Source organism: Bipolaris victoriae (assembly GCF_000527765.1).
Source record: "Bipolaris victoriae FI3 unplaced genomic scaffold scaffold_141, whole genome shotgun sequence".
Classification (NCBI taxonomy): domain Eukaryota; kingdom Fungi; phylum Ascomycota; class Dothideomycetes; order Pleosporales; family Pleosporaceae; genus Bipolaris; species Bipolaris victoriae.
Genome location: NW_014575251.1, coordinates 1 through 16,456, shown reverse-complemented (window position 1 = coordinate 16,456; position 16,456 = coordinate 1). Strand labels below are relative to the sequence as shown.

General features: G+C 47.3%; 5 protein-coding genes across 5 annotated transcripts; 4 read left to right on the top strand and 1 right to left on the bottom strand.

The window, feature by feature from the left end:
• Nucleotides 1–369: 369 nt before the first annotated feature.
• Nucleotides 370–2,697, top strand: COCVIDRAFT_113049 (hypothetical protein; the record flags this gene model as incomplete). The annotated part of the gene is made up of 2 exons (XM_014695885.1): nt 370–1,031; nt 1,092–2,697. 2 exons carry the CDS (start codon nt 370–372, stop codon nt 2,695–2,697), a joined length of 2,268 nt encoding a protein of 755 aa, XP_014551371.1.
• Nucleotides 2,698–3,175: 478 nt separating this feature from the next.
• Nucleotides 3,176–7,492, top strand: COCVIDRAFT_31053 (hypothetical protein; the record flags this gene model as incomplete). Its single annotated transcript, XM_014695884.1, has 1 exon — nt 3,176–7,492. One exon carries the CDS (start codon nt 3,176–3,178, stop codon nt 7,490–7,492), a length of 4,317 nt encoding a protein of 1,438 aa, XP_014551370.1.
• A 2,483-nt stretch (nt 7,493–9,975) lies between these two features.
• On the top strand, nt 9,976–11,143 carry COCVIDRAFT_113036 (hypothetical protein; the record flags this gene model as incomplete). The annotated part of the gene is made up of 2 exons (XM_014695883.1): nt 9,976–10,785; nt 10,844–11,143. The coding sequence occupies 2 exons, from the start codon at nt 9,976–9,978 to the stop codon at nt 11,141–11,143; spliced, it is 1,110 nt and encodes a 369-aa protein (XP_014551369.1).
• Nucleotides 11,144–13,321: 2,178 nt separating this feature from the next.
• On the bottom strand, nt 13,322–13,570 carry COCVIDRAFT_113081 (hypothetical protein; the record flags this gene model as incomplete). The annotated part of the gene is made up of 1 exon (XM_014695882.1): nt 13,322–13,570. A coding segment is annotated over one exon (249 nt), but the record flags the coding sequence as incomplete, so codon positions are not given.
• A 739-nt stretch (nt 13,571–14,309) lies between these two features.
• Nucleotides 14,310–15,421, top strand: COCVIDRAFT_20351 (hypothetical protein; the record flags this gene model as incomplete). Its single annotated transcript, XM_014695878.1, has 2 exons — nt 14,310–14,919; nt 14,979–15,421. 2 exons carry the CDS (start codon nt 14,310–14,312, stop codon nt 15,419–15,421), a joined length of 1,053 nt encoding a protein of 350 aa, XP_014551364.1.
• Nucleotides 15,422–16,456: the final 1,035 nt, after the last annotated feature.

Below are 16,456 nucleotides of genomic sequence, written 5' to 3'. Positions count from 1 at the left end.
GATGATAGTAAGTAGTAGTTGTAGCAGCAACAATACGTACGTACGTAGTAGTATGTAGTATATATGGCCCTACCCAACCAAGTACAATGAGTAAGTACTATGTATGTATGCATCGTAGTGCACCATGCACCCAGTGCCCCACCCGCCGGCATTGTGCCCTGGCCCACCTCGCGCGTATCCTCGTCAATGATAACCGACATTGCTTATTTTTGAACCGTCCAAGTACACATATACTGTATGTGCACACATGCGTAGTGGCAGCACCGTGGCACGAGTCCATCTGCGCCGTCGCGTCATCCCAAACCTTGCTGCACGCGCATTCCCGTCCAACATGATGCCCGGCGTCTCTGCGCGGTAGAAGGCGACACCATGTTCAGAAACACGATGCTGGCCGCCGACGAGGAACTGGGCAAGAAGGACGACGACCGCCGCTTCAGGCCAGCGCGCAAGTCCGGCTGGCCCGCATGGAGCCACCCGCTGCGCTGGCGACGGCGGCGCACGCTGCTGGCCGTGACGGGCCTGCTGCTACTCTACTATCTCTTCCACGCCCCTGCCAACGACTACAATGGCGGCCTGGCACAGCAGCAGAAATACCCCTCGACCTTGACCCCACCCACGACCTCGACGTACTACCAGAAGCCGAGCGCAAACGACGACGACGACAATGACAACGACGAGCCCACCGGCCCACCGCCAGGCGTGCGCAAGCCCAAGCGCGGCGACCCTACACCTCATGTCTACGATGGACAGGTCCGCTTCTTCCGCCTCGCCAGCTCCTTGCGATCGTCGGCCTCGTCGACGGGCGGCTATGACCAGGATAACAGCAACGTCCTCTTTGCCGTGTCAAGCCTCAAGAGCATTTCGGTGCTGCTGTCTCTGGCGTGCGACATGTCCAAGTGGAACAGGAACCACGTCCATGTAGCCTTCATGGGAAGGGACGACATCCCCCTGGACGACTTGCTGCACATCAATGGCATAGACAAGACCGAGTGCCCCGCCGTGTGGCACGATGCGCGCCCAGACTATGCAGAGTACGTCTGTCCAGCTTATACGACCGCTCCACGGGCTTGCTGCTGACATAGCATCTACAGGTACAGCACAGATGCGCGCGCTGAGCTGGCTGTGCAAGGAGCTCTGTCGCACATCAAAGCCTTCCTTCACCCCCAGGCTGCCTTCTTCCATGACCCACAGTCAGAGGACGCTTTTTTTGTTCGGGCACTAAAGACCAAGGCCAGCACACTGCACATGCCTCTCATCCAGGTGCCCAAGGACAGGCTCGACGATTTCACGTGGGTCACCAGACTCGATGCTGGCTCACTGAAACGATGGCATGACCCGGTCGTAGACATTTTGATACAGGTTCCGCCACATTCTTCGAGCGTTATGCGATTGCTCAAGTCGATCAAAGACGCTGATTACAGTGGCCTGAGACCGCCTCGCATCATCATCGAGTTACCGGCCGAGCTCGACGCGTCCGTGAAAAAACACATGGAGAAGTTCGAGTGGCCACCAAACGGCAACGAGCACGGCCTTGGAGGCGGACTCACCATCAGACGGCGCATCGCGGACAACGGACACAGCCAGCAAGAGTCGGCGATACGCTTACTGGAGCTATTCTACCCCGCGAGCACCACCAACTCGCACGTGCTCCTGCTTTCTTCACAGGCGCAAGTCGCACGGCAGTACTTTCACTTTGTCAAGTATACGCTCTTGGAATACAAGTACTCTGGATATGGCGCTTATGACTACGGGGATCTAATGGGTGTAAGCCTTGAGCTGCCACCGATGCTCTTGGACAACAAGGCAAGGCTGGAGCCCCCCGAGGTTGGTGATATGAACACAAATCGATATAAGAAATTGTTTCCCAAAGCCAAGAGCGCACCGTTCTTATGGCAGGCTCCAAATAGTCACGCGACACTGTTCCTAGGCGACAAGTGGGCCGAGCTGCACTCGTTCCTGAGCAACCGAGTAACCAAATATCAAGGTTCAGTCAAGCACGCAACTCGGAAGAAGCTGGTGTCAGAGACGTTGCCAGCCTGGACCGAGTATATGCTTGAATTCATGCGAGCCCGGGGCTACTCACTGCTATACCCCGCAGTCATGTCTGATTCACTAGTCACAATACACAACGAGCTGTATCATGCTCCAGAGGAGTTTAGTAGGCCATTGACAGGTGCCGAAGAGCAAACATCCACAATGGACAAGGAAGAAGCATTTGTCCGCTCGGAAGAATCGCCGCGCGTGCTCCAAAACGCGGAGCCATCTGCCATGGCTGATGCAGTGCCTCTCCACCAAGCCCTGCCCTTTGATGGCGATCTTCCCGAAATTCCCCACCTACCACGATTACTTTACAATGGCCAGCATATTCCAGCTGCCAATGTGTCGGCGATTGCACAAGCATATGCCGACGAATTCCGCCAAGAGATTGGTGGCTGCCAGCGGGTAAAAGGGAAGCACAGGAAGAGGATTGAGGGCGAGGCAGGCGATTTGTTTTGCTTTGGAAACGAGGACAAGGAGGACTGGGAGGAGGATGAGAGTAGAGAGACGGAGATGTTCAATGCACCCATCGACGACCAGCTGGAGAAGCTACTCCTAGTGGACGGACTGTCAACCAAGACGGCATCAGCGAAGGATCATGCGAGCACAAGGACTGCCAAAGTATCCGTTGACCACGTTGATGGCGATGAGGATTTTTAGGGCAGAAAGCCAAGTATCATGTATGTCGAATACCAGTTGTTACTATTCTCATTACTATCATGTCGTTATTGTTGTGATTGGATTCATGTCTTGTAGACGTAGTACACGCAGTACTAGTACTACTATCTATGTAATACTATTCAATAAGCAGTTGCATGTGTACTGGTGGTGGTGCAGGTGGCGAGCGGGGCTCGGAAGGGCTCGGCGCCATGCCCAATTCGCCATGACGCTTCGACAGGGCTGGAGATTTTTTGGATCGAGAATCTTCATCCATGTCGGCCGCCGTCTTGCCTTCATTCACTTACATGCCGCCTCTCGCCTTTCCTCTGCGTGCGCAACCCGTCCGATTCATATTCTGGCGTTGAAGCATCTTGGGGGTTCCTTTTCCTTTTTTTCTGTTCTTTCGGCGTCGATTTTGTTTAGATACCCACACCCCTCCCCAGTACACGCTTCGAGACGACAGTAGGCATTGGGCACGATGCTTACGCGGGCAGCGGGACGCAAATTGCGCAGAGATGCCTTTAGGACGCCCACGACTCTTTCCGACCAACTGACGCTGCCATGGTTGTGTCCCGCACTGTCACGAGCGCATTCGCAGACGCCTTCGATGGCTGCAAGACGCAGCGCACACGACTCGACAACACGACGTCGACAACGTCGCTCGTCACTGTCCCTCCCCCTCTCTTCCTCAATATCTGCTGCCCTTCCTGCGGCAGTTCGTCACGACACACGCTCGCTCGCTACGACGGCAGAATTGCAGCCCCCGCCGCCCTCCTCGCTTTCCTTCAATCCTTTCACCCAAGCCTTTGGCCGTCATCCACCCCACGCAGACCTCTCCCGCCTACCGCTATGGGATTCTACCGAACCCCTTGTCGTTCACGATTCACTGGCTTCGATGCCACAACTTCGAGCCGTTCCCGGTGTCGGGAGCGACCCTACCGAGCTACACCAAAACCTATATGCCTGTCTACGGGTCGGTCGTGTGGATCGTGCCGCTGTAATTGTCAACCGACTCATGACTATATACAGACCAGATGCACCCGAAGTGATTGACGCACACAACGTCTACCTCCAGACCCTCTTGGACTTGGGCCAATACGAAGACAAATCCTCGGCAATGAAAAAGATACAGACTTGGTACAAAGCCAAGATGCTGCGCCAGGGCGTTCAACCCAGTGCCCAGACATTCGTCACTCTCATACGTTCCGCAATGCACTTCCTCGACGACAGCGCCGCAGAGGATGCTGTTCGAGCACACATTGCCACTGCGCGCGAGTACGGTGAGCATGTTGTTGACAGCATTAATGCTTCACCCGACTTTTCCGACGAAGAGTGGGATCTTTTGATTCGTCTACAGCCCGAGTCATTCAACGAGCCTCCGACGGTTGAGCAGGTTCAACATCTCCATGTCAGCACACCAGACGGCCGCACCAATCTTATCGCCCACGGCCTAGTACCACATCCTGCACAGGAAATCAAGCCTGTCAAGCAGAAAGGCATGGGTTTAGACTCGCTGAAACAGGCACTCAATGTCTTCGATCATGGAGACTGTGTCCCCTACCCACACGACATGGAGGGCACGCAAGAGGAGAAGGATCAAGCATACGCATACGCACGACAGATTCAGATGGAGCAGGATGGTATGGAAGCCGCTGTCAAGAGATGGAAAGCTGAGGACGAGAAACTGCAGGAAATTGGCATTCATGGCGTCATGAACACAAAGCCTATTCAAGCCATGATGTATAGCTGGTACACCGCCCTAATACCATTGTTCAAGAAGCGCATTGAGCATGCCAAGCAAGTTTTGTTAGAACCTCCAAAAGCCACAACGCGAGACGACGCCCACACATATGGAGTTTGGCTAGAGCGATGCAAGCCCGAGAAATTAGCGGCTATCACAGTTGCCCGTGCCACTCAATCTGCGGTAAAAGGAAAAGGAGAAGACAGTTCTGCTCTCAAGATATCGGCCTTGTCAATTGCCGTGGGTAACGACATTGAGGACTACCTCAATGCCGAAACCCAAACTCGCCGAGACACTTTTCTCAAAAAGCAGCGTAAACAAACCCGCTTAAACTTGGTCAGCACGCTTGCCAAATCAGGTTCGACATCATCCACGGAAAAAGAAACCCAAAAGGTGAAGAGTAACATGTTTGAGTTTGAGAAGGTCAACATGCCTATCTCGGCTCGGACAAAGCTTGGTGCTATGTGCATCGAACAGTTACTTCAGTCAGCAACTCTTGTGGTGACGGCGAAAGACCCGAGAACCGGCAAATCAGTCTCTCGTAGCATGGCTGCTTTTCATCACCAGGTTGGATTCCATCAAGGCAAAAAGCTCGGTTTCCTAGTGCCACATCACGAGCTCATGGCCAAGATGCGTACAGACTCTGTTCATAGCATTCAAACGGTCCGGCTGCCGATGGTAGTTGAACCAAAGCCGTGGTCAAGTTTTGAAGATGGTGGATACTATACTGTGCCACAGAAAATTGTTCGTCAAAAAGGTGGTGATGCTGCCCAGCGGGCGTATGCTAAGCTGGCCATAGAAAACGGTGACATGTCCAAAGTAATGGCCGGCCTTGATGTTCTAGGAAAAGTTCCCTGGCAGATCAACGCTCCTGTCTTCGATGTGATGGCTCGTGCTTGGAACGCTGGTGAGAGCATTGGATCTTTAGTTGGTGAGGACGCCATCACAAGTCTCAAGCGCCCCTCTGAACCTTCTGCGGAAGCTTCATTCCAAGAACGATCACGATGGAACAAAGCCCTTCAGGAGTATGAAGACACAATTAGTGGCCTTCATTCCCAAAGATGCTTTCAAAACTTCCAGCTTGAGACTGCCCGAGCGTATGCCAACGAGAAAAAGATCTACTTTCCTCACAGTGTGGATTTCCGAGGCCGAGCGTACCCAATACCACCTATCCTTAACCACATTGGCTCAGATCTCTCAAGAGGTCTTCTTAAGTTTGCACATGGCAAAGAGCTTGGTGCTGTTGGCTTGCAGTGGCTAAAGATCCATCTTGCCAACTTGTACGGTTTCGACAAGGCAAGTTTGCGAGAACGTGAGCAGTTCGCCATGGACCACATGAGCGAGATTTGCGATTCTGCGAGTCAGCCCCTAGAGGGACAGCGATGGTGGACCAAGGCCGAAGATCCGTGGCAATGCTTAGCATGCTGCATTGAGTTAAAGAACGCTTTCGACCTACCTGATCCGACCCGCTTTGTATCACAACTACCTGTTCATCAGGATGGAACCTGCAATGGACTGCAGCATTACGCGGCCTTGGGCGGCGACCACGCTGGCGCTCGCCAAGTCAACCTTGAGCCTTCGGATAGACCTCAGGACATCTACACCGGTGTTGCGGAGCTCGTGAAAGAAATGGTTGCTAAGGATGCCAGCAAAGGCTTACCTGTTGCGAACTTCATAGATGGACACATTTCTCGAAAGGTCGTCAAACGGACGGTCATGACCAATGTGTATGGTGTTACGTTCATGGGAGCGAAGCAACAGGTTCAAGATGAGCTTCGCAATCTTTTCCCCCATTTTCAGCCTACGGACAAGGTGAAGTCACTCGGAGTTGTTGCTTTGTACGTTGCACAAAGGATTTTCGAAGCACTGGGCAAGATTTTCAACGGCGCACAAGAAATCCAATACTGGCTGGGCGAATGCGGTGATCGTATCACAACATCGATCTCTGCTGAACAAATCAAACGGATTCAGGAACGATTTGAGGGAATGGATCCTGCGGTAGTGCTATATGACCCGAAGTTTGCTGCCCCCAAAAAGGTCACTACGCTCCAGATCAGCAAGCTAAACAAGAATATGGAGAAGTTTAAGACCAGCATCATTTGGACGTCCCCTCTCAAGATGCCCATTGTGCAGCCGTACAGAAAAGATACCGTCCAAAAAATCAGGACTAAGATTCAGGATATCACCGTCGCAAAGAAATCACAGCAGGACGAGGTTGACAAGCGTAAACAACTGCAAGCATTTCCTCCCAACTTTATTCATTCTCTGGATGCCACGCACATGACGCTGTCAGCGTTGAAAGCCAACGAAATGGGTCTCGATTTTGCGGCTGTACATGACAGTTTCTGGACACACGCATCTGATATCCCAAATCTGAACATAATCCTTCGCGATGCGTTTGTACGCATGCATAGTGAGGACATCATCGCTCGTCTTGCTGCAGAGTTCTCCGCACGCTATGCAGGGGCGATGTATCGCGCTACTGTTGTCAACCATTCAGAGGCTGGACGGAAGATAATCAAATGGAGGATGGAAAACCGAAAAACTGGAGGACAAGCCACAAGAGTCAGTTGGTCGGCCCGAGCGGATGCTTCATTTGAAGAAGTTGCACTAGAGGCCAAACGGCAAGAGTTGCTAAAGAGCGAAGACCCCAAGCAAAGGAAAGAGGGTGAAGAGATGGAGACACCCACCAGCATATGGCTCGCGAACCAGGATCCGAAGGCACTCCATTCTTTCCGGCTCCAATTACTCGGTGAGACAAAAGAAAAAGAATCGGCAGAACGGCAAACGGAGATCAGAGACGATGTTCTGGATGGGATAGCAGAGCCTTGCACCACCACCGAATCAACCATGCATCTTGTTGAAAACGATGCAGAGGATCTTGCAAAAGATCCTCAGAGTGGAGGCCTCCATGGGAAGAAGAAACCACCCTCTCGCATTGCTGCCGACAAAAGCACGATTCAGGTTTGGTTGCCTTTGGAGTTTCCTCAAATCCCTAAGAAGGGTGGCTGGGATGTTTCTCGTCTTCGAGAATCAAAATACTTCTTCTCTTGACTAAGTCCCGCACTTCGAGGCGATGCTGAACGAGAATTTTTTGCCCCGAGTGACTACGCGCCAATCGCTGCTACGGAGCAGATTCGCAGAATTAACAGGTTGTTCAGGCGAGAGGGCGAATGCGGGTGGCGTATCGAAATCAGTCATCTAGCTTGGTGGAGGGAGGCCCATCCAGATAGTTCGACCACCACTGGCAGAAAAAGGAAGGATGGCGAGAAGAGAGGCAGAAAGAAGAAGAATCATTAAATGTGTTCTGCATTTACCTAGATTATGTATCGTGATTACGTCCATCATGTGTATAATACGTAGTTAGAACCTTTCATTCATGCAACTGTACCTCCAAATTTTTTGAATCAATTACACAGAACCGTAATAGCACAGAACCAGTAGTTTTCTCGATTTGCGTGGTTTGTATAATCAATCATTGCACGTGATGACACAGACGCAGGTCACAGGAAATCGCTGACATTTTGCAGGAAGTGGCCGAGATAGTACCGTTTCCCTACATAGGACATGGGTGAAGTGTCCACGCAACCAACTAATATGTATCCAGAAAGAGGACACATTTTTGTGATACGAGACGGAGTAGGCCCAGGGGTCAAAACGTGTTCGTGATGAGCAAGATACCGGACCAACGTCGTCGCATCGCTTAGCTACCACTACAATGCAACCATGCAACAGGATTTACCTGGGCATTTCTTAGCTCCGAGAGATAGGTGATTTGTGATTTTTGATGTTGCGGGAATTATAATCCTTCCACATTAAATCCGAAATGTGTCTATAGGGATTCGAGCTACAGGCAGGACCAGTGAAAGTTGCGAAAATATCTGCCGTTCGGCTATCCCGGCATACTAGGAGGGGGTCTGCTCGAAAGGTTAAAGCGTTCTACTAGTGATTTGTGCCGGTGTCTTGGGTGCAGCTGCAGTAAGGATCAACCAAGTCGCGTATCTTGTAATCTTAGTCGCTCTACTCTTCCACAATATCTATTTCCTAGAATAGCGTCTTGGCGCTGTATCTGATGCACGTCGGCAATAGTATGCTGCTCTATTCCTGTCATCAAATAGAACACGAGGTTAAGATCATGGTAGTATAGTATACCATCGGTGCTATAATGGCCAGTTGTAGAACATATTATTGCATGATTTTTTTGAACTTAATAGCCACTCGTTACAGACGGAAGCTAGAAGCTCTTGTGGAGCTGGCAGGGAAGTTGAGACAACTTGCTTGAGATGAATGAATGATCAGTGGGATCAGTGATGTAACATGGGTGTGTACACTCTACTGTGTACAGTATACATGATGGGCCCTCTATGAATGGTGCAGGCGCTGAACTTCTACGCCAGTTCTTTGCCCTAGCAAGGGTAGAACGTCGGTTACAGGATCCCTCCGTACATCGCCTGTCCATGCTCTTACGGGAAGCCCGTATCCGACGCCGGTTAGCTAGTGTCATTGAATCTTGGACAGTAGCTTCCTTGTCTAGGCAGTAAGATTGGCGTGAAACACGCGCGAATTTCAGAGATCGCCTAATGTGGGTGGTCTTTCCGTCTTGGATCTTAATTATTACTAGTAGTACTTAGCGGCAGTTGTCTCGGTCTCGTGTCAGCGTCGGCGTTCTCCTTTTTGGATCGGCCCGGTTTGTCAGATCACCATGGGACGATGGGTGCATAAGTCAACGGACATAGCTCTGCAATGTGACTGCAACACAACAATTGACACACACTACGTGACTAGTTTTGGAGATAAGCGACTTTTGCTAGCAACAAGGCAGCAGCTCGCCTACTTCAAGAATGTAACAGCCTTGTAATGTTGTGACAGCAAAGCATCCTTACACAAATGCCACCGTACCATCACTTACCTCCCAAAACTGCTTTTGACAATTGAGCGTCATTTGTCTCACTATTACTGGGACTAGAGTTGACAAAATACACAGATGGCCTATGCTCACAATATCAGGGTGCGACTCGGATAATCCTAACACTACCACATGATCTAGACCCGTCTGTGTTCAGGGAGCCATGTACATTTTAAATATACGCTATCCATCTCTGCGAAGATCCGGCAGACCCAGCAAAGTAGACATCCATGGTTCAGTCTTACAAACAGCATACTCCAGTAAGCCTCCAACGACAGAGTACGGATTGACTGTCTGTGCTAACTCAAGAAGATCATTGCCCCACCTTTGGGCAGTCATTCCAAACTGCTGATACAACTGCCGACGATTCTAGAACTCAGGGCATAGTAATAAGCATATGTATATAAGCCTTGTGAATTTTTGGAGTTGCAGGGCAAGAGATATATCAACCTCATCTTCTACATAACATACTTTAGCCTTTCTTTGAAACCAATGATCGCTATCTTTGAATCCTGATCATCGTATATATAACAAAATCACAACAATGCCAGCTCACATGATGGCTCGAAGACCGGTAGGGAGACTACTACAGATAGTGCCCAGGTCTAGTCAGTCACGAAGGCTAGGGACAATGGTCGATTATAGAGGTTCCACGATGCCGCCTGGTCACAGAGCAACAGTGTGTCATCTCCAGACGTTTGAATTTCCCGAATCTCTCAGTGGAAATGTAGCAGATAAAGCTTTGGGAAAAAGCATGATTGATGCTTGGAGGAAAGACGGTATTCTGCAAATCTCCATGGACCCTATCAACCGCAAGCTCGCTGATGCAGCATTTCTTTGCAGCAAGAAGTTCTTTAGTCTAGACTACAACAAGAAGGCTTCTTGCCTGGATGATCAGTCTTTCGCTGGCTACATTGCGTCGGGTGAGGAGATCACAGATAATATCGCCGACTATAGCGAGATCTTCACTGTCACCAAAGATCTTACACTTTCTGATTTCCGTGTCCAGCAGAAGTGGCCATGCCACGGACCCTGCCCATGGCCATTTGGTCAGATGAAGACTGTCATGCAAGCCTATATGGATTACCTTGGTGAGAGTGGCGAGAAGATGCTGCAGCTCATCGCCTGGGGGCTTGGTATGGAGGATGGCAATGCCCTCACAAGGTATACACAAGACGGCTGGCACCATATGCGCATCCTGCGTTTCCCCGAGGCCAATAACGTAAATGGCAAGGGAAAAGCGGGACGTGGAATCGGCTCGCATACCGACTACGGACTACTTGTAATTGCCGCTCAAGATGACGTTGGCGGTCTCTTTGTCCGCCCTCCGATTCAAGGTGAAACGTTTGCAAACTGGAAGGAGAGTGCAGCTGGTAAGCACGAGGATGCCGATGGCTGGGTCTATGTCCCACCCGTACCTGATGTCTTCACCGTGTTTCCCGTAAGTTCGATCCACCTGCGAATGGTTTGTGAGATGTTCCTGCTGACAAGCATGCGAGGGCGATATGATGCAATACATCACCAACTCCTTCCTTCCCTCCACACCACACAAAGTTGGTCTCAATACTCGTGAGCGCTTCGCGTTCGCTTACTTTCATGAGCCAAACTTCTCTGCCGTTATGAAGCCACTACCAGGCTTCGAAGCTAAAGAGGATCCTATTAGTGGAATCCACTACGGAACTCATTTTACAAACATGTTCATGAGGAACTATCCGACAAGGATTACCGCTGATCGTATAAGAGCCGAAGAAAGAATGGCCCTATTAGAATCGCCAAGTCTTCGCGAGTTATCGCTCTAACGTAATCTCTTACAAACACATCGATGATCAATTATTCTCTTAAATAATATCTATATACATGCCCCTCAGACATATGCGTATGATGGTCTATTCAGAGATTGAAGTTATGAATTATTCTCAACCATTGATTCACTGCTCATGATAGGTGATCATAACAGGACAAGAGTAGCTATAGAATTACTAGGTTCCTAGTAAACTGTAGTAGATTGTATTCGTTGACAATAGAGTCTTGTCTACGTCCCGCCCATACACTAGGCACGCTCTGTGATACTAGCCGCTGGAATTACTAAATCGCCCAGAGTGTCCAATCACCAACAAGATCATATCTAAGAGCAATAGAAACAGTCTTTATCCCATCATTATCTGGTAACCAAGGCTAGAAACTAAGTCAGACTCTATGAGTTATCGAAAAAGAAGTCACTATTAGAATTGTAATCACGTACACTGTGTTTCTACCCCTAACCCAACGTGTAGTTGACGTCGCTTAGCATGTAGTATTGGTTGGCTTGCAGCAAAACTAGAAGACAGATAGGCCGGTAGAGCCAGAGCACTCCTTAGAGTACCCTGGTCTGCATTTCTCCTGCGTAGCGGGGCGGAGGTAGCAGCCGCTGTTACCACTCTCTTCCTAAGGAAGGGCGAAGCCAGTTGTAACGAGGCTAGTAAAGAGAAGGGCGTAAAGTTTAAATTACATCATAATAATGTTTTGTTTCTTAGGGAGCTAAGTCGTTAAGAGAAATAGGATTCAGAATAGGTTGGGGGATAGGTCGGATAGAGATGGAGAGTAAGTTTTAAGCAGCCCATTCGAAGGCCAAAACCTAGCTTCTTTATAGGAAAGATAGGCTCGTATTTCTCATGCAACCAAGGTGATAGCCAGATAAAATCTCAGAATAGTACAGAATAATCATTACCTTATCCCCCCTTTCTCCGTGTTCAATTGTGAGTCGGCATATCCAGCCCCCACAGGGAACGTAGACCTCATTCATCCACCCAAATTTCCTCTCGCGGAGTGCTATAGCCGTAGTCTTTTCTCCACTCTAGGGACTAAGAACTACTTTAAGTAGAGATATCTTCGCCCAACAGCGAGTTCCCGAACTGAAAGTTACCAATCAGGTGCAACAATGTTTATCAGCATTAACCTAGCAGAAATTCTAGTACTTATCTTTAAATTCGAACTCTACGTGACAAACGAATAAGGGACACGCAGCGCGGGCGAGGTGACTAGTTCGGTAGCTTTCCAAACATTAAAGTTATACAGCAGTGCAAAAGCAAGATTTATTAAATTAATTTAATAGCAAAGCACTAGAGAAAACGATTTTCTATTTAAAAGAGTACGTACGTAAGTAATAAGTAACTCTACCTTAAGTAATTTAGCTAATCTCTAAAGAGCTAGTACTAATTAAGAAGGTATCTATTAGTTAATTTATGTCTCTAGACGCGGGACCTATAGAAATGCTTAACGCTTACCCTACTCTAACTTATACCTTATCTAGTTCTCTCCTATCTCTTATCTAACTTAAATAACTATTAAGTATAGATTGGTATAATAGTTTAAACTAGATTACACGTGGTACTTTTAGCAATATCTTAAAACCTATGTACTGCATAATAGAAAAGATAGCAGGTTTTTTAAGAAGGTGAAGAGTAAAAGCAATACCTAGATACTTCTCTCTTAGATACACTATAGAAATCGAAGTACGTAGATGATATACTGAAACGAGTAAAGGTAGTAGATACGAATTGTGAAACCTATGGGGCATGTCTTGTACGTTGCTTACTACTTCGTATTATATTGTAGGTCAACATCTAATGTCGTATCTTATTAAGAGTAGGAAAAAAGTCATCCTCTGTGATCTCTTGAGTGCCTATACCTGCCGCCTGATTGAGCATCCTTTAATAATACTATTCTTATTGTTATAAACAGCCTATATCTAGTGGCTGTGGAAGGTGCGTCGTACATAGGGGGAATAAAGCGGCGGGTATGCAATAGAGTTCATAGTACTCTAAATGTTCTCGTGTGGTATAACATCTATGGCCGTCAGACAATAGAAGCCTCTATAGTTCTTTCGCACAAGTCTCTGTTTATTTCCTAAAATGCTAAATTTAATGCAAAGCTGTTAGATCTATCGTATAGCCTGAGAGTGTATTGTTGATGAAGCAATCTTTAGGAGGATCAATTGCCTAATAATCGAGAATTGATGTGCCGTCAACGATAATCGCAGGTGCTATTTTAGAGCTAGGCGCGGAAATACACTCTACAAGGATAATGGTTGCTTGATTGTTAGACGTTGGGATAAGGACGTTGCGTCCATGTTGCATGTAGAGAGCCTGCCTCTTCAAAATGCTAATCTGGATGCTAGTCTCCTCTATATTGTACAGATCCTCATCCTGTATACCGAGGAAGTCTATAAGCTCTGTTAACTGTGTCAACTATCGTTGCAAGGCCTCTGGGTCCTGTGCTAGCTTGCGTGCAAGCTTAATTGGCTGGCTTTTTCGTCTTGTATGTTTCGTATACCGCCTATACCAACGATGAGCCTAGTCCTGGCCAACAACAGGCGGCTCTTTAGGAGCTGCTTTTAGGTTGAAGAACTAGTAGGTTATAAAAACGGGCTAAATAGTCTTTAGGATAACTATTATCGCATCACTTTACTTCACTTGTATGAGAAAGACACGTAAGTGTGGGAGGAGAAATACGCCAATTTTAGCTTAGGCAGAGATATTGTGGCCCGATGAGAAAAGAGAGTTTTGAATGTTCAACATAGATTAACATTGCGTGCATCGAGTGTGCCGTACTTTCCGGATCTCGGCTGGGGCCTTGTTGGATGGTGTGACCGAAACTGCAAGGCTTATGTAGATCTAGTCCATCATAGCCTTGGCAAGGTAGTGGCCCATGTTTCTGTTTGGCGGGCTCGCACGATCCTTCCTCCAAGCGATGCCATGATCCCACTTTGATTAGAAGATGTGATATTTTAGAAGTTTCTCCAACAAGCTTGTTGTTGGAGGTTGAAGCCGGACGCCTAACAGTGGCGGAAACGTGATGTCATCGATTAGTGTTGACATCAGTTGACTCTAAGAGGGCGTTAGGCATAAGAGAGCATTGTATAAAAGAAGGTCTGATCATGAAGGTGATTTGGAAAAACTGAATGAGTCCTGCACGGTGGCTTTTAACATGTCGCACCATGTGAAATACTCAGTACTGGCTTCTTTGCTAGCAACGACACCCCATGCTCAATCCTCTTCCAACTCCGGCTCTCAGACGTTGACATGCGACGATCTCTCTGGAGGCCTCGCATACTATGCTTCTGTCACCCACAATACAACGGCTATAAAATTTGCCTATCTTGGGGCCAACGATGGTGTGACTATCTCAAGAGACGATACGGCCACTTGGAAGATCTCATCCCGCATTGGGCCTGCATATGATAGCGATGGTGTCATGTCCAGTGAAAACCAAACGCAAACTGTTCTATGGCTTGATACTGAAGACACAGACATGGAGCGTCTGGGCGACCATATCGGCCTGTGCCACAACTATATTCCGTTGCAGGACCACCGGACTGGGAATATGACGTGGAGTAGAGAAGTCTTGGAGAGGTCGCAGCAAGATAATGGGGATTGCAAGACGATGCTAGGAGAAGATTGTGTTGCGGCACTGGAAAGGTGGTACGCGGGTCAAGGCCTTAGTGTATGGAGTACTGATAGGTACCCCGCATGCACCGCTATTCAAAACACTATGCCTCCTGAATGCGAAGGCATGCTGACTGAACCTGTTACCATGGGTAAGTTTATAGGTCTATCGTAATGGGGGGGGGGGGGGGCATTTTAACCATATTTACAGACGCTCTCGCTCTTAATACCTCCGCTGAAGACCGCGTCTGGAGATGGGACAGGGGTGTCAATGTAACCTCATACCCGGAAGGCGCTACAGTACCGACTTGCGGCGACCGAAATCTGAGCAGGAGCTGGGGAGACAGGATCTACTCCACAACTGAGTATGATTTGGCACTCAACTTCCCTATTGTGGATATTATGATGTTCTACCCCACAGTTCCAGTCACTAGAGACGTATCTACCAGGAGCATTTATACAGAGGTTATTTGTTTGAAGCCTGAAAACATACAAGGGAATAGCCGGGCACCGAGGACTGCAAAAGATGTACTCGATAAAAACTATGGTCCGCAGGACGATGAGTCTAGTGCCGAGAGAGCTTTCGGATGGGGTAGCAGGCCTGCGCTGGCACCGGTAGTTAGCATGGTGGTCGTAGTGTGGCTGGGAGTGTGAAGTATCTGAATGTTCCAAATCAGTAAAACATACGTGCATACTCCATTCCCTTAAAAGTAGATAAGTATAACATACCTCACGGGCTCGTGTAATAGTTTTGCCAAGACTAGGCTAGTAAACGGGTACCCCCTACTATAGAGTTTAGTAGAGGTTAGGTTATAGTCACACAGACCTTAGGTATAGATTAGGTTAGATTACTAAGACTTTAGGTAGAGGTTAAGGTTAGGTTATACAGATCTTAAGTTAGGTTAGAGTTAGATTAGATTAGTTTAGGTTATAGTTAGGTTAGATTACTAAGCTCTTAGGTAGGGGTTATACTTAGGCCGTACAGACCTTAGATAGAGGTTTAGTTTAGAGTATCTAATTAGGTATATAACTTAGAAATCTATATTAGTTAATATAATTAGCTTTTATAAATATAAGAAGAAGTAAAAGATTTTATTATATTTATTTATTATAGTTACGTAATAAATAAAACCGCTTTTAAGCTAGTAGAGTTATATTAATATCTCTTAAGTAATTATTTATAATATTACCTATAATTTTAATATTCTAACTCTATTTCTTCTCTATATTAGCTAAAAGAGTAAAAAGATCTAAAACCTTATCTAGTAGTAGCTTATCTAGATTAGTAGTTTAAGTAGACTAATCTAGCTTCTTAGTAATAGTATACTTTAATACTATTATTTACTAAATTATTTAAGTACTAAGATAAAACCTCTAGTCTCTAATTATATTCTTAGTAATATTAGAAACTTATTTAATACTAATCTAGACGATTAGTATAGTAAGAATATTCTTAGTAATCTTAGAAAGATAAGAGTAAGTTAATAAGTTAACTCTCTACTAATACAGAAGGTTAAAATATTTATTCTATTAAATATATAGAGTACTTAAGTATAGCTTACTCTCTAAATAAATAGACTCTTTCTCTTTATTTAAATCTTAGGTAAGAGAGTTCTAGCTAGAGCTANATAAGCTACTAGATTATAATTAGAGTATAGAGAGTTTATAGAACTACTTAGAGCTATATAA